Source organism: Puma concolor, chromosome C2 (assembly GCF_028749965.1).
Source record: "Puma concolor isolate L17-30 chromosome C2, mPumCon1.1.hap2, whole genome shotgun sequence".
Taxonomy (NCBI): Eukaryota; Metazoa; Chordata; class Mammalia; order Carnivora; family Felidae; genus Puma; species Puma concolor.
Genome location: NC_141675.1, coordinates 142,526,473 through 142,549,120, shown reverse-complemented (window position 1 = coordinate 142,549,120; position 22,648 = coordinate 142,526,473). Strand labels below are relative to the sequence as shown.

At 46.8% G+C, this 22,648-nt stretch overlaps 1 protein-coding gene and 1 pseudogene across 2 annotated transcripts; one reads left to right on the top strand and one right to left on the bottom strand.

Annotated features, from left to right (window-relative positions):
- Positions 1–8,821: 8,821 nt before the first annotated feature.
- On the bottom strand, positions 8,822–13,799 carry LOC147577564 (uncharacterized; annotated as a pseudogene). The gene is made up of 6 exons (XR_015240556.1): positions 13,733–13,799; positions 13,280–13,623; positions 12,716–12,977; positions 12,063–12,547; positions 11,051–11,150; positions 8,822–9,324 (listed from the first exon to the last, which is right to left on the bottom strand). The product of XR_015240556.1 is annotated as an uncharacterized LOC147577564 (transcript).
- Positions 13,279–22,404, top strand: ADAMTS1 (ADAM metallopeptidase with thrombospondin type 1 motif 1). The gene is made up of 9 exons (XM_086675796.1): positions 13,279–14,473; positions 16,149–16,495; positions 16,832–16,964; positions 17,243–17,410; positions 18,089–18,375; positions 18,624–18,810; positions 18,901–19,076; positions 20,001–20,176; positions 20,338–22,404. Exons 1-9 carry the CDS (start codon positions 13,798–13,800, stop codon positions 21,035–21,037), a joined length of 2,850 nt encoding a protein of 949 aa, XP_086531922.1. The 5' UTR covers positions 13,279–13,797; the 3' UTR covers positions 21,038–22,404.
- The last annotated feature ends 244 nt before the right edge of the window (positions 22,405–22,648 follow it).

Sequence of the window (22,648 nt, the reverse complement as noted above, 5' to 3'; positions counted from 1 at the left end):
TTTGCTGATACTGCTAAATGGACATAAACTGAATTTCTCAGTAAGTAATCCCTTTCATCTGTGAATACCTATGAGCTATCATACCAATTCTATGTTGTTTCTATACAGAATGATTAATTAGTAAGATATAGAAACTAAGCCATACAGCATACAATGTGCTAAGCCCAGTGACAAAAAATTAGAGAATTTCCCCATATTCTTTAAAGGTGGAAAGTGATCTTTTTTTTTTTTTAATGTTTATTTATTTTTGAGAGAGACAAAGTGGGAGCAGGCAGGGGTAGAGAGAGACACACACACACAAACTCCGAAGTCGGCTCCAGGCGTGGGACTCGAACTCATGAATTGCGAGATCATGACCTAAGCTGAAGTCAGAAGCTTTATCCACAGAGCCACCCAGGGCACCCTGAAAATTTCCCTGTATTCTTACCTTCTTAGAAAAGGAACATAAATGACAGTAGTATTCACATACAAGGTATTTTTATGAAGTCTCAAAAAACTGAAAAGAAAAAATCAGATTGAATAACTCTTTTTTTGTGTGAAACTTTCACTGCTGTGCCTTTCCACTTGCCCCTGCACGAGGTTAACACTTCCATTTTATGCCACACCCTCCACCTTATCTGTATCCCCTGTGTAGCCCCTAACTACACTGGAGAACAACTGTTTAAATATATTGGGTAAGACTCTCAACAGCAATTTTTTTAAATCATCCTGTAAAAGACTGTGAAATCTCAGGGGGCAGGGTAAATATCATCAATGCCCAGTATAGCAACTGACACAAGTAGATATGTAATAAACATTAAAAATTTAAAAAGGAGAAACAAAAAAGAGAAAGGGATGAGGGGTGGGAGGGAAGACTGACAAAGCCCCAGAAGAAAACCTTGATACAATTGTTTAAAAAAGTCATTTGAGGGGCAACTGGGTGGCTCGGTTGGTTAAGCATCCCTACTCTTAATTTCGGCTCAGGTCATGATCTCACGGTTCGTGAGTTTAAGCCCCACGTCGGGTTCTGTGCTGACAGCTCAGAGACTGGAGCTTTCTTCGGATTCTGTGTCTCCCTCTCTCTCTCTCTCTCTCTCCTCCCCTCCATCACTTCTCTGTCTCTCTCTCTCAAAAATAAATAAACATTAAAAAATTAAAAAAGAAACGGAATCAAAAGTAAAATGCGAAGAGGAAAAGAAAAAGCAACATAAAATCCAAAATCTTAGGAAAGAAATGGCTGAAGACTCACATTATCAACGTAAGGGAGGTTTTCACATTGTGCCCTCATTTCTGATGTGCCAATCAAGTAAACAGAGATGTCTCTGATTTGACACACTGCTGCTGGGGAAGAACCTCATTTTTTTCCGTCTTTTGCTTTTATGATATGAGTTTTATACTGCCCCTAAAATCACCAGGTCTATTCTCAAGCCTCAGGTAAGAACTGCTTTCCCTCCTTGCACGTGGGCTCACGACAAGGAATGGGTGACAGTCTGCAGGTGCTGTCGAAAGCGATATCCAGAGATGCCAGCTATTCAGAAATGACATGTGGGGGACAAGGCTAAATTCTCTAAGATGATGTGCGTTTGCTCTATACTTTCGGCTTGTTCCATGCAATGTCGCTAATCCCCTTTCTTTTTAACTCCTAGTTTTTGCCAAGATGGGAACAAATGCTTGGCTCCTGCCTTCTCTGTGGCTGTGGTCGTGCTCAGCTCCCCCGGGCATGTGCTCTTGCCGGCAGTCGCTGATCAGGTGTCCCGACCCGGCGCTTGTGCTTAACAGGTGTGCTTCTGCCACTCTCTTGCCACGTTCTCTTGGGTTTCACCTGCTTCCTTTCATTTAATCTCTGATTTCGAATGAGAAGTATATATAGCTTGTGCAGTTGCCTGGAGTTCGGATGAACGTCAGTTGCTGAGCAAGTCTGAGCGAGGGTCACATTCTTCTTCTAAGCAGACAAGTCGATTTATCCTAATGAAAAGGTTAGCATAGATGTCTCCCTTCTTAGCTGCAACCTTCCCTTATAAATTGAGGAATGGCTTTTTGGCCAAGTTGTAAGACAAGTGAAATACACAGATCATCATCTGTGCCTAGTAGTTATACATACTAGAGGGGAGGAGGATGTTGGTGAATCCCAGAAAAACACACTATATTTACATGCTCAGAGTCCAATATACTTACTAAAGAGTTACAAAGTCCTGAAGTCTTTATTTTATATTTCCTACCTCGGGGATACAATATGGGAATTTGGAATCTATTTCTTCTTCCTGATATGTAAATACATATATATATATAATATTTACATTTATGCAATGCATATATACATATATATTATTAAAATATTATATTTTAATTATATTTTCATTAAGTCATATAATCCACAAAGTGTAGCACTGAAGCCTTTGGAAATTACATTCCTTTATGCCATCAGATTTTCCAGTTCTTTCATCGGCTTAATTATGTAAGACAAAATAGTCTTATTCGATGTTTTACTTAGTTGGTTCCTGACACTGGTGATAATAATACCATTAGCCACGGGGGCTTCATAGAACAAGAAAAAAGTGTGTCTGACTTTCTAATCTGAACAACATTCTAATCATGCCAAGATTTTAATGAGGAATAATTACATCATCAAGGACATAGCATATAATAAATTGATTATACAACAGAGCTATACCATGAAAACAAATACACAGCACTTCGGACATCCATTGTCATTCAAAGTACTAAAATTACCTTAAAAGTCACAGAATATTTAAGCCAGCACTGTCTATCTAACCTGCCCATTTTACAGATTTAGAAACTAAGTTCCAAAGAGCCTGTGATTCAGGTCATTGGGCAAGTGGTTGCACATCTGAAATTGGTTGCTCTCTTATTTTTAAAATTTTTTTTAATGTTTATTTTTTTTTTGAGAGAGACAGCGACAGAGCACGAGTGGGGGAGGGGCAGAGAGAGAGGGAGACGCGGAATCCGAAGCGGGCTCTGGGCTCCGAGCTGTCAGCACGGGGTTCGCAAACTGCAAGATCGTGACATGAGCCAAAGTTGCGCACCGTACCAACTGAACCACCCCGGCACCCCGGTTGCCCTGACTCTTAACCCAGTCCTCTTTCTTGCATAGTCTCACCACCCTTAACAAGTTTTAAGTAGAGTTGTATACCTACTGTGCTTGGTTGCATTAACGGTTAAAAGAACACGGGGCGCCTGGGTGGCGCAGTCGGTTAAGCGTCCGACTTCAGCCAGGTCACGATCTCGCGGTCCGGGAGTTCGAGCCCCGCGTCGGGCTCTGGGCTGATGGCTCGGAGCCTGGAGCCTGTTTCCGATTCTGTGTCTCCCTCTCTCTCTGCCCCTCCCCCGTTCATGCTCTGTCTCTCTCTGTCCCCCCCAAAAAAATAAATAAACGTTGAAAAAAAATAAAAAATAAATAAAAAAATAAAAATAAAGGTTAAAAGAACAGATTACCTGACTCTATCAACCATTAGCTGTGTGAACTCGGCCAAATTTCTTAGTTTCTCTGTGCCTCCATTATATCATCTGTGAAACAGAGATAGTAATAACAATAAAATGACACGTGAGGCTTAATTAGCTTATATATGTAAAGTATGCATGGCATACAACGAACACTAAAGAAATAGCAGACATTATTGTCATGGTAAAACCTGAGAAAACATGAATTCAGATATAGTTTCATTTACAACGGGCTCCTTTCTCCTGCCTAGTTTGCTTGAGCAGACTGGAGTTTTAAATTGAGGAGCGGCATGAAAAAGAAGGCACAGCCTAGCAGGGAACAGCAGGCAGCCGCTGCTCAGAAAACAGGGAACTGGATATAGACGAGTCACCCCTCTACACACACACACACACACACACACACACACACACACACGCCCTCAGTGTTTGCCTAGCTCAATCTCCCTAGATCAGATAGGCAAACAAAGTTTTCTGGAATCATTGCTGCTAGCTTAGCCTAGAAATCTCAGACAGATGCCAGACAGGAACCAGCTCCACTGATATTAATCCATAGTGGACAACCACAACCAATTCTCATAGAGTACTTGGGACTAGTCTGTTTGGTTATCACTTCCAGATCCCCAGAATTTCTTGCTAGCTAACTGCATGTCCTCCAACAGGCCATATTATTAACCTTAAAATAATACAATTGTGCATTTTCTCTGTGGAGTTTTTGTGCACGATGGCAAACTTTTCACAACAGAACGATAAACTGTTCTATAATGTCATAAGAATAACCAAGTTGTCTTCTTCTTGTCTTAACCAAATATAATTGGATGGTATTACTGTTATCAGTGCAGGGCTTTTGACTAACATTGCTTCTACTCTCAGAATTTAGAAAATATTTGGGAACCATAATTCGTGTGGCCCGTGTTTCTTCAAAGAATTTCTCCAGGAAATAAGAGAACAGAAATGCAGGAGGTGGGGCAGACGTTAAGATGGGGAAGGGTCCTTTGGAGAAGCACTTGTCTCTGCTGAGAACTTTAGGGTCTCTTGGCAAGGGCCGGCTGTCGCAGAGAGGTGGTATCTGCCTCTGACAATCTGGAGGGCTCAGGAGAATGTGGAAGTTCAAGATACTCAGGCTAATCACCCCAGATGTCTCCACATCATGTCTCAGGCTCCCACATTTTTCTATTAGGACCCTGACTTCGGCATAGGGCAACTATAAGGTGATGCATTTTCAGATTTTCAGTACCATCTGCCCTCTGGCTGCAGGAGAGAAAGAGAACTTTCACGACATACAATTAAGACTTAGGAAAAAAAATCTCTTTAAAATTGTTTTCAAGGCTTCTAAAGCATGGGTTAACAAACTTTTCATAAGGGGGCAGGTAACGATTATTTGGGACTCGCGGGCCACGCGGTCCCTTTTGTACTTGTTCAATTCCACCTTGTCCTGCAAAAGCAGTCATAAGCAACACGCGAACAAATGACAGTGGCTTTGTTCCAATAAAACTTGATTTACAAAAGAGGTGGTCAGCCCACAGGCTGTAGTTTACCAACCCCCGCTCTGAAGCAACTACCAGAAGCCATCTGATCACACACTCTTTTTTAATTACTCTTTTCCCCATTCTGTTTAAGTGCCCTGACCGCCCCAGGCTACGCCACCCCACTTACCGCCATCAAAGGCTGTTTATCACCGTCTGATCCGTGAGCGGACCGTCTATCGCATCTTCTGATACTCATTGTTTGAGATTTACTTGGGCCCCAGAAAGCAGCCTCAGAAAAACATTTGTGTGCATGGAGTCCTTGAGGAGGTAGGAAGTGCAAGGAGCCGGTCAGCTAGTTTAGGAAGCAGGGGAGGGAGACAAACAAGAATAAGATGGAGAAGGGCCAAAGCCGATGCAAGGGAGCGCTGGGGACAGCAGGAGCTTAGTTCTAACAGGCCCCTCTGAAGAGACATGGAGAATGGGCTTCTATACTGTCTCCCAAGGAAAAGAAGAAAACTACAGAGAACAAGATGGAGTCACTCGTGTCAAGCACTGGCCTACATCAAGCGGTGACTCAAGCAGCTAAGGGCGTTGCAGCCAAGACCCGATATCGCTGAGGCCAGTGGTGGTGGGTAACACGGAACTGATAACCAGCAGAGCCAGGGGAGGTCTGTAACGGCCCAAGACGGATTAAATCCCTTTAAAAGGGGAGGATTTTTGCAGCAAACTGTCAGATTCTCCAGACACTGGCTCCTCCGTGTACGACCATTTCAAACAGGCAGCTGCCACCAAAGGTTCTGCAGATTGATCTCTGAACGGAACAGAGATCCTCCACTGCCCGCACATAACCAGAGGTAAGTGCCGAGAGCCGACCAGGACCGGACGACGGAGCCTCGACTCGACTGACGTCCACAAATGGACTTCACATTTGGTTCATTAACTTCCTGACCCCTGTTCTACCCCGTTTGTGCGCGACGTGTGCTTTGCTCCGTGCGATCTATAACTCGTTAAACACGTGGTGAAGCGTCACTGGGTTCAGAATCCGGAAACTGCTTTGTCGTGCTATTACGTTAACTTTGCTTTGTGGCTGCGCAGAGCTGACGTTGCGGAAAGACGCAACTTGCGTGCGTGCTTTCATGGTGCGCTCAGGACGAGGACCCATTTCCCACTGGCTCCTTTTCTGGTCGAGGGTTAACTCTGCTAAGCTTCCCAGCTGCACTCACTGCGAGACCGTCATCCTGCAAGTTGGATGGGCCCCAGGTGAGAAAGCATGTGGCACATGGGATGCAGGGAGGTTACACCAGCCCCAGAAGTGTTTAGTGCAGCAGTGGCCAGAGTTGAGGGCCCAGAACGAGGGCCAGGAAAATGGGAGGCAGACAGCAATTCTAGGACTTTGAAGATATTCAAGTGGCAGTAACCTTGAGCTATTCATTCGAGCTGCCATAGTGAATTGCCAATAAACCATAGAACTTCACAGTCCAGTCACTGGTTATCAATAAATTACAAAGGAGCATTGTAAAGTCTTAAATCCTTCTTGTAGGAAAAAAAGCTTAGAAACCACCACGTGGCAAAAATCACTTCCAAAGTATCTGGACAATTGATTTCTAGCCTTGGCTTCAATAGCTGTAGTTGGGGGGGGGGGGGAGGGGGGGCAGGAACAACAACAATAACACAACAACAACAATAACAAAAACTTTCCATCTCGCTCTCTTTTCTAAATATAATTTATTGTTAAATTGGTTTCCATACAACACCCAGCATTCATCCCAACAGGTGCCCTCCTCAATGCCCATCACCCACTTTCCCCTCTCCCCCACCCCCATCCACAGTTTGTTCTCTGTATTTAAGAGTCTCTTGTGGTTCACCTCCCTCCCTCTCTGTTTGTAACTCTTTTTCCCCCTCCCCTCCCCCCATGGTCTTCTGTTAAGTTTCTCAAGATCCACACATGAGTGAAAACATAGATATCTGTCTTCTCTCACTGACTTATTTCACTCAGCATAGTACCTTCCAGTTCCATCCACATTACTGCAGATGGCCAGACTGCATTCTTTCTCCTTGCCAGTAGTATTCCATTGGATATATAAACCACATCTTCTTTATCCATTCAGCAGTTGATGGACAGTTAGGCTCCTTCCATAATTTGGCTATTGTTGAAAGTGCTTCTATAAATATTGGGGTACATGCACCCCTATGCATCAGCACTCTTGTATCCCTTGGGTAAATTTCTAGCAGTGTTATTGCTGGGTCGAAGGGTAGTTCCATTTTTAATTTTTTGAGGAAGCTCCACACTGTCTTCCGGAGCAGCTGTACCAGTTTGCATTCCCACCAACAGTGCAAGAGGGTTCCCCTTTCTCCACATCCTCACCAGCATCTGTAGTCTCCTGACTTGTTCACCGTCAGGTGAACCATGAGGTGTGAGGTGATATCTCACCGTGGCTTTGATTTGTATGTCCCGGAGGATGAGTGACATTGAGTATCTTTTCATGTGTCTGTTGGCCATCAATCCTAAAATTTGTATGGAACCACAAAAGACCCCGAATAGCCAAAGTAATGTTGAAGAGGAAGACCAAAGGGGGAGGCATCACAATCCCAGACGTTAGCCTCTACCACAAAGCTATAATCATCAAGACAGTATGGTATTGGCACAAAAACAGACACATGGGCCAATGGAATAGAAAAATGAACCCAGAATTGGACCCACAAATGTATGGCCAACTAATCTTTGACAAAGCAGAAAAGAGCATGCCATGGAAAAAAGACAGTCTCTTTAGCAAATGGTGCTGGGAGAACTGGACAGCGTCATGCAGAAGAATCAAACTAGACCACTTTCTTACACCATACACAAAAATAAACTCAAAATGGATGGAAATACCTAAATGTGAGATCGGAAACTATCAAAATCCTGGAGGAGAAAGCAGGCAACAACCTCTTTGACCTCAGACGCAGCAATTTCGTACTCAACACATTTCCAAAAGGCAAGAGAATTAAAAGCAAAATTGAACTATGGGGACCTCATCAAGATAAAACACTTTTGCCCTGCAAAGGAAATAATCAACAAAACTAAAAGGCAACCGATGAAATGGGAAAAGATATTTGCAAATGACATATCAGATAAAGGGTGAGTATCCAAAAATCTATAAAGAATTTACCAAACTCAACACGCAAAGAACAAATAATCCAGTGAAGAAAAGGGCAGAAGACATGAATAGACACTTTTCCAAAAAGCTTCTATCTCAATCATCTAATCAATAAATTGTGAGCTGAGTGGGGAAAAATATTTAGTTTAAAATTTCTTATTCTGTGGTCTCATGTGCCTCCTGCTGACTAAAATTGTCTGCTTCTAATTCCAGAATTTATTCAACTAGAAATATTATGTTAATATTAATTTATTTCAAGTCATAAAAGATCCTCATAATACAATTCTAAATTTATGTGACATTTGGAAGTCACTTGTATTTGGGGTAGTCAAACATTTGCTTGAAGTACTCACACTTGAGTGATTTTAAATTTTATCGTTTATCACCACCTGGTGGTAGAACATTTTCTTATTTTCTTAGACTTTTGCACTTGACGTTCTTTTTTGTTGCCAAGGAAAATCTCTAAACCAAGCAAATGAGTTAACTTTAGCATTTAACTTCAGCAAGTATTCAACTTTAGTATTGATAGTCAAGTATTAACGTATACTGACCAGACTTAGGCACTTAACTTTTGCCTAATGAATAAATGAATTTTTATTTTAGTAAATTGCAATGTCTACGCTCTTTTCATTTGAACTGAAAAAAGTCCTCAAATGTGACGAATGAAAGTGACCTATGGTATTATCTTCTCAGAAGTAGTTTTCTTTTTTTAAAGGCTCATTGGTTTTTGGTTTAAGCTAATAGAGCTACATTGATTAAAAAGCCATTAAAAGCCATTGATTAAAAATAAAAAGGCATTTTCTTATTAAGGATGTAAATACATTTAAGTTACAATATTTAAAAGATATTTTCCATGATGCCAAAAGGTAAGAGAAAATTGTATGAAAAATTATCAAATAGGATTGGAAAGATGTAAAAACTACACATTCCAGCCTTGAACTATTAAGAAAAAAACAAAAAACAAAAAACAAAACAGCTGAAAACATCATTTGTTGTAGAACGTCGCCACCTCGTGGACCAAAAATGAAGTACTAAAGGCCGGGGATCTCTTAAGGTGGACATTTTTTATTGCCAGAAAATTCCTAGTTAGAATGGTTAAAATTTAATCATTGTAAACAACAGCAATCCCGGATCTGACAGCATACTTACCTACCAGAGCAACTAGTTAGTTACAATTCCAAAAGGCATTTGATGGAAAATTATGAGCCAGAGTTATTTCTAGGTCCTCAGTTGGCTACAATGTAAGGCCGGTCACTTAACCTCTCGGAGGCAAAGTTCCACATCTGTCAAACAAGGGGAGTGGATTAGACACAGCACACTCTTCAGTTCTTGCAAATGCATGGCTTTGAGGTCATAGCTATTTTAAGTCCAAATGCAATTTACAGTAATTTTTCTGTTTTCAATAGTGTTGTATTTCTGGGTATATAACCGGCTTAAAATAGATGTTTTCTATCTATTTTCTCATTTATGATCAACTAAAATATCCATTTGTCCAATATTGCTTTAGGCCATATGTTCCCCCCAAAAGCACGAATGCTAAACATCTTTCCTTTTCTACTTGGTAAATCCTGTGGTATGAAAATATGAATAGCATTACATGTTTATGAGCTACGTACATTAATTTTTTCTGTAGACAACATTTCCACTAAAACAATGCTAACAGCTCATGTATTTTACCAGATTCCTTCATTTCATGGCTACTTGTGGAATACTTAATTTGGTATAAACTTCTTGAAAATTATGAATAGACTATTGTGCCTGGAGTACATGAAAAAATGAAATACATACAAACATGTAAAGTATAAATAAAATTAATACTTGTGTATTTCTTTTACTTTAAAATGCAAGAAACTTTTTTTTTCTCTGTTAATAGAAGACGTGAATGCTTTGAAAAGGTCAAACTGTTAATTGTAAAAAATATTTTTATGTCAAATATTTTAACTCTTGGGGGTCATCTCTACAAATAATAAAAACTGGTTAAGGTCTATAAATTAGGACATACCAAGATTTATGTTTCTACAGGCGCATATATATTCTATAAAGACAAAACCAGATAAACAGTAAGGGTGAATTTGGTACGTAAGCGTTGGATGCATGTTCAAATTAAGGAGCAAACATTTTATGGGTGGCGGTGCAAAGCTTACTGACAAGGATCCACAATCACATGTCGCTTTTACTAGTGCCGTGTACAAATTTGATTCCTTTGGTCTTGTTTCTATAGTAAAGTATTTTTTCAATCCACAGTTTTGTTTATAAGCATGCTTCTGTGTTATACGTGCATGTTTGTGTAACACCACAAAGGCCTGAACAGAGTTCTGGTCTTTAAAAACAAAAAAGCAAGTAGATTAAATGTTCTCCTGAGCATGGATGGAGTTTTTCAAGCTTAGTAATTGGCAACATCTACATCCATGCCTCTGTTGAAGCGATTAAAAAAGAATCATTTCCCAGAACTACAGGTGCACAACAGATTGGAGTCATTATGCAAAAGAACAGAAATCTGGAGAGAGACCCAGTGAATAAAAAAGCCATGTTCCTGGCCATTCTTTTGCCGCTAGCTCTCTGTTTTTTCAGCTCTATTTGTATATACAACATGAAATCTGCAAAAATTGTAGTGGATTTGAAGTAAACCATTGAAGATTAGAAATGTATGCCTTGAATTAAACAGACTTCCAACGAGAACCCCACTGGAGGCAGAAAGAAACCAAAGGCCAAACTTGCACAAATATATTTTAAAAGCCAAGTTTTATGTAAGAGAGTTAAAAGTTGGAAATGCATTACATGATTTTTTATAAAAAAAAAAAAAAAAAAAAAAAAAAAGACACATTTCCCATCCTGCCCCAGTTCAAGGGAATCACACTGAACCTGACAGATCTTGTACGTCTTTTATTCCTGGGCCACCTCAAGTATCTGAAATTTTCATCTCAAAACCAGTTTGAGGCCCCACCTTCTGATCACCATATATTGTTTCCAGAACCCTCCTCTATGCAAGGGGTATCAAAATTTACTCACGGCTTTGCCATCATGTTTTCATGATTCCATAGTCAATATCTTGCAAGTGTAAAATGACTTTTCTTCAAATGTTCTCTCAAGCATCTTACCTTTCTTCTGCCTAGAATGAAAGAACAAGTGAATTGAAATCATTAAAAGAGGGCACATTTAAAAACTACTGGAACAGAGGAGGGAAATGTAGGAGAAGAAGAAAGAGAAGAAGGAGAAGAAGAAGAAAGTCTAGACACCAAACCAGGGAGTAGGGATATTTGAATGGGAAATATCGCCCTGAAGCAGAGTGAAGTGAATTGCTTAGTTCCAGGGTGAACAGAAAGTCAGGCTACACAAAGTAGAAAGGAATGAGGCCGCTCATGAGTATAGGTGGACACTAACTTTGAAGGAGAAATGGGATGGAGCGAGAGAGGGCTGGGAAGGGAGGCTGGGGGAAAGGAAGCAGGCAGAAAACGCTGTCACATTGTCAGCCGGTGGGAAAGTGGAAGAGCAAAGACAGGGTGGAAGTTGGTCATTGACATACTTTAAGCTGCTAATAAAACATGTAATTCTTGAGTTGACCATTCAGCATGACCCTGACCTTAGGAAAGCAAAATTACATTCCAGAATGCAAACATTCCTAAGGGTGTAGGGCCAGCGGTTATTACCCTCTAAGAGTGAAGTGTTTCTGCTTCTCCTTGCCTTTAAAGAGTGGCAAGCAGGGTTTTTGTGTTTGTGTTTGCTTTTTTTTTTTTTTTTTTTTCCAGCAGGCAATCTAGAACTCGGAGAGTAGAGGAAGTTGGAAAGAATTCTGAAAGCAAAAGTTGGAAGAGGGGTGTGTTGGAGGACTGGGGGGTGGGGGGCGCTTCTGGCTGGGGCAGAATGAAATTGGGAAGGTCTGGGGAGGAGTGAGGAAGGAGCTGACACAAAACTTGGTGAGAATCGAGGGGCAGGGACGGCCAGACAGGACACCGGGCGAGGAAGTGGGAGCGCGCGCGAGAGGGACACGGGTCTGCCCCGGGACTGCGGCGGCCGTTCTCACCATTGTCCCCTGGTTTTCCGCCTGTGGAAGCATTATGAAACATTTCCTTCCTCTGTGTCATTGAGCCCCTCCCTCCCTCGTTATCGATGGAAGAGAGGCTCAGCTTTTCCTTGGGACCTGAGGAGGTGGAAAGGCTCTGCAGCGCTTGCTTTCAGAACACGAAGGCAGCCTGTTCCCTTCCTGGTGGGAAGAGGAGGGAGGGGGTCAGGGAAGAGAGCCAACTTCCTAATTTCCCCACAGCACACTTTGTAGCCCCGGCGGTCCCGCTGGCCCCTGGGTGGAAAAGTGGGGTTCCTTGACGTTTCCGCCAGCCTGGCCTACGTTCTGCAGCAGCTTTTAGGGAAAAGAAGGCAGACTGGGCGGGAGTTGATTATTTGTGGAATGAAGAAGAGAAACCCAAGTCCCTCCCTAAGGCTCCAGGGAATTGAAACGCGTTCCAGATCACCTATTCCGGAAGTGTGAGCCTGGTCCCCAAAGAGAAGTCGCTAAGGCAGGGGGTGGCAGGGTAGAGATAAAGGTCAATGCGAACGCATTTTAAAATCTAGAGCTTGGGAAGTGTCCCCCTGACCCCAGGCATGCTTTGCAGGTTGGCACTGACCCAAACAAGCTTACCCGAGAAATGTTGGGGCGAAGAGAGAGCAAGCAGCATAAACCCGCCCAGGAGGGCCAGGGAGGTGGAGGTGGGGTGAGGTATTTTTCTAGAAAGGGCAGTCCCGGCTCATCGTACAAACTGGGGAGTAATGGGCTGCGGGAGGGGTTGGCAAAGGGAGGCGGCCCAGTGACAGCCCCCGGGCAGGGAAATCTTGGAGAAGGGACTCTGCCCTCCACCCCCACCGTCCCTTCTGGGAACTGCAGCCCAGCGCGCGAGCTGCGCTCCCGCACAAGGGCAGCGAGAAGGGAGGGTGGTCCGGGAAGCTAGCGAGGGGGAAGGCGCAATGGAAGGGAGTACCTTCTCCCCGCAGCAACCCCAGACGCACAAAGTGCTGGTCATAGCGCCCCTCCTGCGTCTTCCGCCCCCAGATTGACGAGCCCTTGGCGCCCAGCCAACGCGGAGGCAGTCCCCCTCCCCCGCCCCGGCCCGCGGCGCTGAGCGCGGTTTAGCACCGACAGAGTTTAGGGGGCGGTGTCTCTGGGATGGAAAGGCGGCCAAGAGGGAGGAAGAAGGGGGAAGGGAGGTGGAGACATGTTGGAGACTATAAAAGGGCAACTCGGGTTGCCTGGTTCTTGCACTCGCTGGAGAGCGGCTCCAAGTCAGGGGCCACTGCAAAGCCAGGGCGCGCTGTAGGGCCGAGAGGACCTTGTGGTGCGCAGAGCCAAGCCCCGCGGCCAAGGCGGAGACCGAAGAGGGGCTCCAGGCACCGGTCCTCGCGTTGCCCGTTGCCCCCCTGGCCCGGAGGCGTCCCGGGGCACTTCTTGTCCCTGCAGCAGCCTCCCGGCCAGCCCCTACCGCGCGGTGCCTCCAACTCTGCGCTAGAAGAAAAACTTCCCGCGCGCCCGCAGAACTGCAGCGCCTCCTTCCCGGGGACTCCGGGAGTCCTGTCCACCGCCGGCTCTGCGCTCACTTTCAAAGAATAACAGTCACTGTAACAACCCAGAGCGAAGCCAGCAAGGCTCCGCGCTCCCGACCCGAACAATAGCCCTCTCTCTCCGTCCACTGAGGCGCGCGGTGCCTCCCGGGACTCGGGTGCAGCGAGCCGTCCCCGCGGGGTTCCGAAGGCGCACGGGAGGCAGCGACATGGGGAACGCGAAGCTGTCGCGGCGGCCTCGGGGCGCCCAGCCTGCGCCCGCGCTGCTACTGCTCGCGGCGGCCTCGGCGCTGCTGCTGCTCGTGCCGGGTGCGCGCGGGCGCCCCGCCGAGGAAGACGAGGAGCTGGTGCTGCCGGACTTGGAGCGCGCGCCGGGACACGCGACCACGCACCTCCGCCTGGACGCCTTCGGCCGGCAGCTGCACCTAGAGCTGCAGCCCGACCGCGGCTTCCTGGCGCCCGGTTTCACGCTGCAGACCGTGGGGCGCAGGCCCGGGCCCGACGCGCTGCGTCCGGACCCCGCCGGCGACCTGACGCACTGCTTCTACTCCGGCACCGTGAACGGCGACTCCGGCTCGGCCGCCGCTCTCAGCCTCTGCGAGGGCGTGAGCGGCGCCTTCTACCTGCAGGGCGAGGAGTACTTCATCCAGCCCGCGCCCGCCGCCGCCACCGTGGGCCTGGCCCCCGCCGCCGCCGGGGAGGAGCCGCCGGAGCGGCCCCAGTTCCATCTCCTGCGGCGGAGGCAGCGGGGCGGCGACGGCGCCAAGTGCGGGGTCACGGACGACGAGACCCAGCTCGCCGGGGGCGCGGGGCCAGAGGACGAGGACGCCGGGACGCAGTGGCCGCCGCGGGACCCCGCGCCGCAGCGGGCGGGACAGCCGACAGGTATCAGTCGCAGAAGAGGTGCTCTCACTCGCCTCTCCATTCATCCCCCTCTCCCCACTGTCTCTGAGCGGCGCGTGTGGAGGGTCAACTCCTGTTCGCAGGCAGGAACATGCGTCTGCGGACTGGACGCGGGCCTGGTGTGGAGGAATGTGGCTTGAGGTTTGGGTTGGTGAACGAATCCAACCCGGCTAGAACCGAATCCCGTTGGCCCGAATAATGAATGGTCAAGAGAGGCCGGGCAGAGCAGCGATTTTCTGCTAGGGCGAAGCGTCTCGACGGGGAAGGGAAGAGTTGGTAACCCAACTCCTTTCCACCTTAGTCTAGTGTGAGCGTGTGTGACTTCTTTCCGTCCTGATCGTTTCTTTTTAACGACTGTGCATGTGTTCTTTGGTCGGGTTGCAACTTTGCGCTGAGTTTTGCAACCGCTGCCTGTGCGCGCGCCCTGCGCCGGGGGGAGGGCGGAGATGGAGGGTGGAGGAGCGACGGTGACCTAGCAGTGCGCAACCCGCACGCCTGGACAGCTGCGCTGGGATCTCTGTCCTGCTGGCCTCGGCCTGCTCCCCCTTCCCTCTTAAAGAGGCTGACCCGACCGGCTGGCGGCGGCCCGGCCCCTCTGCAGAACCTGCTTGGGAGGTCTTTGCCCAGCTGGCCCCGCCTCCCCGCGCCTCCCACCCGGCCTCCCAGTTTGCGCTCCCTCTCGCGGCCAAAATTCTGCTCTCTTGCACTCCTGCGTGTTAGTCACTGCTGATCCTTCCTGCTACGCTTCACCCTGGCTCTTGAGTTGTGTGCGGTGCTTACTGTCTCCTTCTCTTCATCCTGTCACTTTGGTGCCTTTTTTTTTTTTCTTCCTTAACTTTCTCACGTGGCTTGTTTTCGAATTTTCCGCTTTCCCCCTGGACATCTGCTCCTTGAAGCAGTTACATGGTCGGCGTCCAGTTTGGGACTTCCCTGGGGTCCGGCTTTCCGTCAGGAGTCAGAAGGCTCTTTTCTAAATAATCAAATAATCAAATGCCCCCCCCCCCCCCGCCCGGGTCAAGGCAGGAACTTATTTCCCTGGGGCAGTGGGAATGGGACGACAGGCTGCTGGGCAGAGTGGGTGGTCCTCGTGCCCGGATTTGGCAAGAGCAGAACACTCCCCCTCCCCCCCTCCCCCCAGGACCCCTGGAATGAGACAGCCCAGCAGCGCAGTTCAGCCCTGCCCTGGGCCTTCCACGTGGAGTCCGATGATCTCATTCAGGATTTGAGTCCTGGCCTGTGAAAGAGTGACTCAGGGGCTCTCTGCCTGATGCCTTTGCTCCAAGTTTTTACTGCAGCTGGGTAGGATGATGTCCATACTGCCTTGTGCAGATTGTAGGACTTGCAGGAGGACAAAAGAAATCCTCCTCACCGCCCCCCCCCCCCCCAAAAAAGCCTGAACCCTTAGTGGCTCACATGGCCTTTTTTATTGAAGAGGCAGAGGAACAGAAAAGAGAAAGAGAGAAAATAAAGTAAAGGAGAAAGCCTTAAAAATAACATTTGCAGCGAAAAGAGATGCAACTATTTTTGTTATTGTGGTCCCAGGTATATTTTTATTTTGTTTGCTTTGACTGCTTAGGCTTTCCTTATATACTCTGGGATGGTAGCTATTCCCGGCCAGAATGGCCCTGAGCAAACTACCTTTTCTGTTTCTTTACAGGCGCTGGGAGCGTGAGAAAGAAGCGATTTGTGTCCAGCCACCGCTACGTGGAAACTATGCTGGTGGCCGACCAGTCCATGGCAGAGTTCCACGGCAATGGTCTGAAGCACTACCTTCTCACCTTGTTCTCGGTAGCAGCCAGGCTGTACAAACACCCCAGCATCCGGAACTCCGTGAGCCTGGTGGTAGTGAAGATCCTGGTCATCTACGAGGAACAGAAGGGGCCCGAGGTGACTTCCAATGCTGCCCTCACTCTGCGGAACTTCTGTAACTGGCAGAAGCAGCACAACCCGCCCAGTGACCGGCACGGGGAGCACTATGACACCGCTATTCTCTTCACCAGACAGGTATGACTGCCCTCCTGGTGGGGGGGGGGGGGCAGCGCCGGAACCCAGAGACGAGGATGAGGCGTTTCGCCAGTGCCCTTGACTTGCATTCTTTTAATTGGCTAACGTGGTCAGTTTTCCTTACGGCCTCCGTAATTTTACTAGCTCAAGTCCCACAGTCCTGTTTGAATAGCAGTAGAGAAAAATCTTCAGAGGAGTCCCCAGATTTGGACAGCTCTGTGGCGGCGAATGTAATTGCTCCCAATACGAACGGGAAGATACCTGTTGCCAAAAGTTAGGTCGCAAGGTTCGCGCTCTCTGTTCCTAGGCATAAGGACCTACTTTTGCTTCTTTTAGGACTTGTGTGGGGCGCAAACATGTGACACCCTTGGGATGGCTGATGTCGGAACTATATGTGATCCCACCAGAAGCTGTTCGGTCATAGAAGACGATGGCTTGCAAGCTGCCTTCACCACGGCTCATGAACTAGGTAAGTCATTTCAGGGTGGGAGTTAAGTCCTCTTTTCCCACTCTTCTGAACGTGGCCAGCCTTAACAGATTTCAAAATAAGATAGTATGAGGTCCTGACATTTGGAAATTTACCTATTTGTCTGCGCCTTGTAAGACATAGACGTATCGGGCCCAAGCTCGATTGTTTCCAAAATACATTTCTTCTTCTAGAAATAATCAGTTCGGGACAAGTGAATCCCTGATGGGGGGGGGGCAGGAAGTGCTGTATTTTGATGTGGGTTTTGGATTGCTTCTTAGGCCACGTGTTTAACATGCCACACGATGATGCAAAGCAGTGTGCCAGCATGAATGGTGTCGACCAGAATTCCCACATGATGGCGTCAATGCTTTCCAACTTGAACCACAACCAGCCTTGGTCTCCCTGCAGTGCCTACATGATTACATCATTCCTAGATAATGGTCATGGTAAGATGTTGCAGCTACTCTTTCTAGATGTTATCCAGCCTTCCACATGTAAGATTCTTGTTAAACCAGTCCCTTCTTTCTTTGTGTGCTTTTTTATTTCCCCTTCTTCCAAATTGCTTTCGTTGTCAAGAGCATACATTTTTATTTTACTTTTTATTTTTTTTTAATTTTTATTTATTTTTTGGGCGAGAGGGGGAAGGAGAGCATGAGCAGGGCAGACAGAGAAGAGGGAGGCGCGGAATCTGAAGCAGGATCCAGGCTCTGAGCTGTCAGCACAGAGCCCGACGCTGGGCTCGAACTCACGAACTGTAGGATCAGGACCTGAGCCGAAGTCGGGTGCTTAACCGACTGAGCCACCCAGGCGCCCCACGAGCATACATTTTTGGATCTTAATTCCCAGTAAATGACAGTGCTTCTGGCCGAGTAGCTCCTAAAAGGGCATTAATTTGAGCTTTTTAGCAGAACAGTAATTTCCTGTCACTGTTAATGCAGAAATCCCCTTTGGAGGACAGTATCTTACAAATTATTTAACTCTCGCTGGCGTTTTCCCCAGCAGCTCTAGTTTTCAAATCACTCTGCTCTCTGTGATTTCTTACGGTAACTGTGTTCTGAAACTGATCTACCTTCTGTCTGTTTGCAGTCACCGCTCTTTAATACTGGTCGGCATTTCCTTTGCAGGGGAATGTTTGATGGACAAGCCCCAGAGCCCCCTCCAGCTTCCCTCCGATCTCCCGGGGACCTTGTACGATGCCAACCGGCAGTGCCAGTTTACATTTGGGGAAGAGTCCAAGCACTGCCTGGATGCAGCCAGCACTTGTACGACCCTGTGGTGCACGGGCACCTCTGGCGGGTTGCTGGTGTGCCAAACGAAACACTTCCCTTGGGCGGACGGCACCAGCTGTGGAGAAGGGAAATGGTGTCTGAACGGCAAGTGTGTGAACAAGACGGACAAGATGCATTTCCATGTGAGTTTTGCCTGTCACCGCACGCGCCTACGCCTTTAAGATTCGGAATTGGAAGGAGCAGTCCGATGCTAAAACATCTGATTGCACGATAGGCACCCCTGTCTGTGTCCTTTGATGGGGGCGGGGGGGGGGGGGACACAAGACAGATGGTTTTTACAACGGATTCTTCATCTCTTACTTTTCTCGTTCGTTGACTAAAAAGAGTTCCGTAAAGAGTTCTAATGCTGATCATTTGTGTCCCCATGCAGACTCCTATTCATGGAAGCTGGGGGCCGTGGGGACCCTGGGGAGACTGTTCGAGAACCTGTGGCGGAGGAGTTCAGTACACCATGAGGGAATGTGACAACCCGGTCCCCAAAAACGGAGGGAAGTACTGTGAAGGCAAGCGCGTGCGCTACAGGTCCTGTAACATCGAAGACTGTCCGGATAACAACGGTGAGTAGAAGCGGGTCGCAAGTGATGTGCCCACGAGCAGGCAGGCAAGGGTTGAAAACCGATGACGTCATGATATCATTTTCTTCCCAGGAAAAACATTTAGAGAGGAACAGTGTGAGGCACACAACGAGTTTTCTAAGGTTTCCTTCGGGAGCGGGCCCGCGGTGGAGTGGACACCCAAGTATGCTGGCGTCTCGCCGAAGGACAGATGCAAGCTCATCTGTCAAGCCAAAGGCATTGGCTTTTTCTTCGTTCTGCAGCCCAAGGTACTTACTTCGATCCATACTTGTTGCCCAAGAAACGAGGGCTTGGACTGCAACCTTTTCATGCAGCCTGTGATGCAGTTGCATAAATTCACATCCCAACGTGTTCGATTTTCAAATCGGATCTCCTTTTTGTTCTAGACATGTTGCCCACCGCCTTCTTTTGAGTGTGGCATCGTTCCCAGTTATGAACGAAGCCCGAATCAGGCACTTAGGATTCTTAGCATTGCTTGTTATTACTCTGATATGCAGAGAAAAGGCCTTTATGGTCAGATAAATTGTGTATTAGCATGGCAGCCTGACAGCGCTTTTGGAAAATAGCATTAGCGTGGAGCACAGTTCTTGTGACCGGTGATTAGCGGTAACGTGTGCAAATGGACTTATTAAAAGGAAGTCTGACGTCGATAACACTTGTGTTTGAGAACGTACGTTGAACTAGTAGAAGCATCCTTTTGCTGTTTTGCTGCGAGGATAAATCTGGTTCTGAGATTTAAGAACAATGAAACGAATGTTGCTTGGATTATCATGTGCCATTATCACTGTAGGCTGTGAAAATATTTCCCGGTTGCGGCTTCAACGGGTAACAGCCGACTTAGCATCTGCAATTGGCGGGAATTATTCTAGGCACTGAGCGTACCGCAGTATGCAGATGGACTGGCTCTGCTTTCATTGCCCTGACCTAGACGTGAGACAGGTCAATAAACAAGTAATCAAAATGTATAGTATTTTCAGACGCCTATATCTACTGTAGTGAAAAAGCCACCCAGAAGGGTCACGTGTGCCACGTGTAGAGCACTCCTCTCGTTACGATGATCAGGAAAGCAGAGGCATTATGTTCATGAGAAAATCTCCCGTAATTATCGCAACATCATCTCTTTCCCAAGTTGACTCACGTGTGACACCAGATACGTGTTCTCCCTCCTCCAGGTGGTTGATGGTACCCCGTGTAGCCCCGATTCCACCTCTGTCTGCGTGCAAGGACAGTGTGTCAAAGCTGGCTGCGATCGTATCATAGACTCCAAAAAGAAGTTTGACAAATGCGGTATTTGTGGAGGAAACGGATCTACGTGCAAGAAGACCTCAGGATCGGTTACTAGTGCAAAGTGAGTCTTGAAACGTCATACTCCCAAAGATCTTGTTACGTAGAGGTAACTTGACAGGTCTGGGAGAGCTGACGTTCCAAATGATTCGCGTGTTTTCCAGCTGAGTGTTATAATTAGCCAGCGACCGAGAGAGTTTTATATCTGTTTTTTCTTGCCTGCAGACCTGGGTATCATGACATCGTCACGATTCCTGCCGGAGCCACAAACATTGAGGTGAAACAACGGAATCACCGGGGGTCCAGGAATAATGGCAGCTATCTTGCCATCAAAGCCGCTGACGGCACATATATCCTGAACGGCGACTTCACTCTGTCCACTTTAGAGCAAGACATTACCTACAAGGGTACCGTCTTGAGGTACAGTGGTTCCTCCGCCGCGTTGGAAAGAATCCGCAGCTTTAGCCCGCTTAAAGAGCCAATAACCATCCAGGTCCTCACCGTGGGCAATGCCCTTCGCCCGAAAATTAAATACACCTATTTTGTGAAGAAGAAGAAGGAACCTTTCAACGCCATCCCTACCTTCTCAGAATGGGTCATTGAAGAGTGGGGCGAATGTTCCAAGTCATGCGGACTGGGTTGGCAGAGGAGAGTGGTGGAGTGCCGAGACATCAATGGGCAGCCCGCCTCGGAGTGTGCGAAGGAGGTGAAGCCAGCCAGCACCCGACCCTGCGCGGACGTGCCTTGCCCCCACTGGCAGCTGGGGGATTGGTCACCATGCTCCAAGACTTGCGGGAAAGGTTACAAAAAGAGAACCTTGCAATGTCTGTCCCACGACGGGGGGGTGTTGTCTCACGAGAGCTGCGATCCTTTCAAGAAACCGAAGCATTACATAGATTTCTGTACGATGGCAGAATGCAGTTAAGCTGGGGAGCGTTGAGGGGAGGATGAGGTGTGGAAGGGCTGGTGCACTGATACCAAGAAGGCTGGAGGGATCCAGTGTACCTTGCCGGTGATGAACAGAGAGGGTAAGGAGTTGGGAGTGTGGAGGTAGGTAGAAAAGAAGTTAGATCGGCAGAATATCCTGCCAGTTACGAATCTGATAGGGTAGCTAATGAGGGTTATTAATCTCTGAGCAATGATATAGCATGATAAAGCCCCGGGGCATTATTATTATTCCTTTTGTTACATCTATGACAAGTGTAAGAAACAAATAGACGCAGTTGTCACAATTAGTTTAAGGAGTACACGATCCCCGTGCTGTGGTACCGATTAAATGATTAAGTACTTTGTGCCGTGCGGGTTGGGAACTGAAAAGCAGGAGAAAGAGGAGACTTTCAGTTGCAGACAGGGCTTGCTTTACCTCGCGAACCACGGAGGGAGAAAGGAGGGCCCATAGCATCTTCAGCCAGCGCTGATTGATCGCGGCTGCTACGATTTCGGAGAACACTCCCGCCGTCGTCTCTACTGAGAGTTAAGAATGCAAGACTGTCCTCCGTGAGAGAAATGCTTCGCAACATAAAGTGACTGAAAAGGAACGCCGTCTTCGCTGTCCTGTGCCACTGCGGGGTCTTCATCCGTGACGTCATTTTGACAAAGAAACAATTCCACGTGTTTGTGAAAATGCGTTAAGTCTATAAGGAGTTAGGAAAAAAAAAAAGGCAGCAATGAATCAGACGCTAGTGAAAGTCAGAGGAGACAGGATAAGCTCAAACCTTCCACCTTCTTTCCTCCTCATGCAAGCCTACTTTTGGAATGTGGGTGGAAAACACAAACAGAAAACAAAAACCGGTTCACGGCTCAAGAAGGACCGGGTGATCACACACACACACACACACACACACACACACACAAAAGGATGTAATGCCAGTATAAGGGTGGGGCGTGTAGAGTGGGATCCCCAGTGTTTGGGGACATGGAGATCACTAGTCTCGCAGTGGGGAGGCTCCTGAGGGGTAGCAGGCCCACCCCCAGCAGCTGGCCCAACAGTCATATCCTGGTGAATGTCTGTTCAGCTCTTCTACTATGAAAGAGAATAGGACTTTTTTTTTTTTCCCATATGTATATAGTAAAATATGTTACTATAAATTCTATGTACTTCATAAGTATTTGTGTGTTCCTTCTAAGAAGGACTATAGTTGATAATAAATGCCTATAATAACATATTTATTTTTATACATTTCTTTCTAATGATAAAACTTTTAAGTTATATCGCTTTTGTAAAAGGGCATATAAAAATAGAGTATTTATACAATATATGTTACTAGAAATAATAAAAGAACACTTTTTGAATGTGTGCGTGTCTGTTTTGTTTAAATGAGAATTCGTTCCCGGGAAGGACATCCGAGGCACAAAATAAATTCTGTAGAAATAAGATTTCGTCCTAATGAAATGTGCCTGATGGATCCTTGATGTGTGTGATTGCTACCAAAAAAAAGAAAAGAGAAAGAGAGAAAGAAAGAAAACCCTATTATATCTTCAGTGATTGATAGGTTTTGCTACTGATGCAATAACATACACAGATGGTTAGTGAATG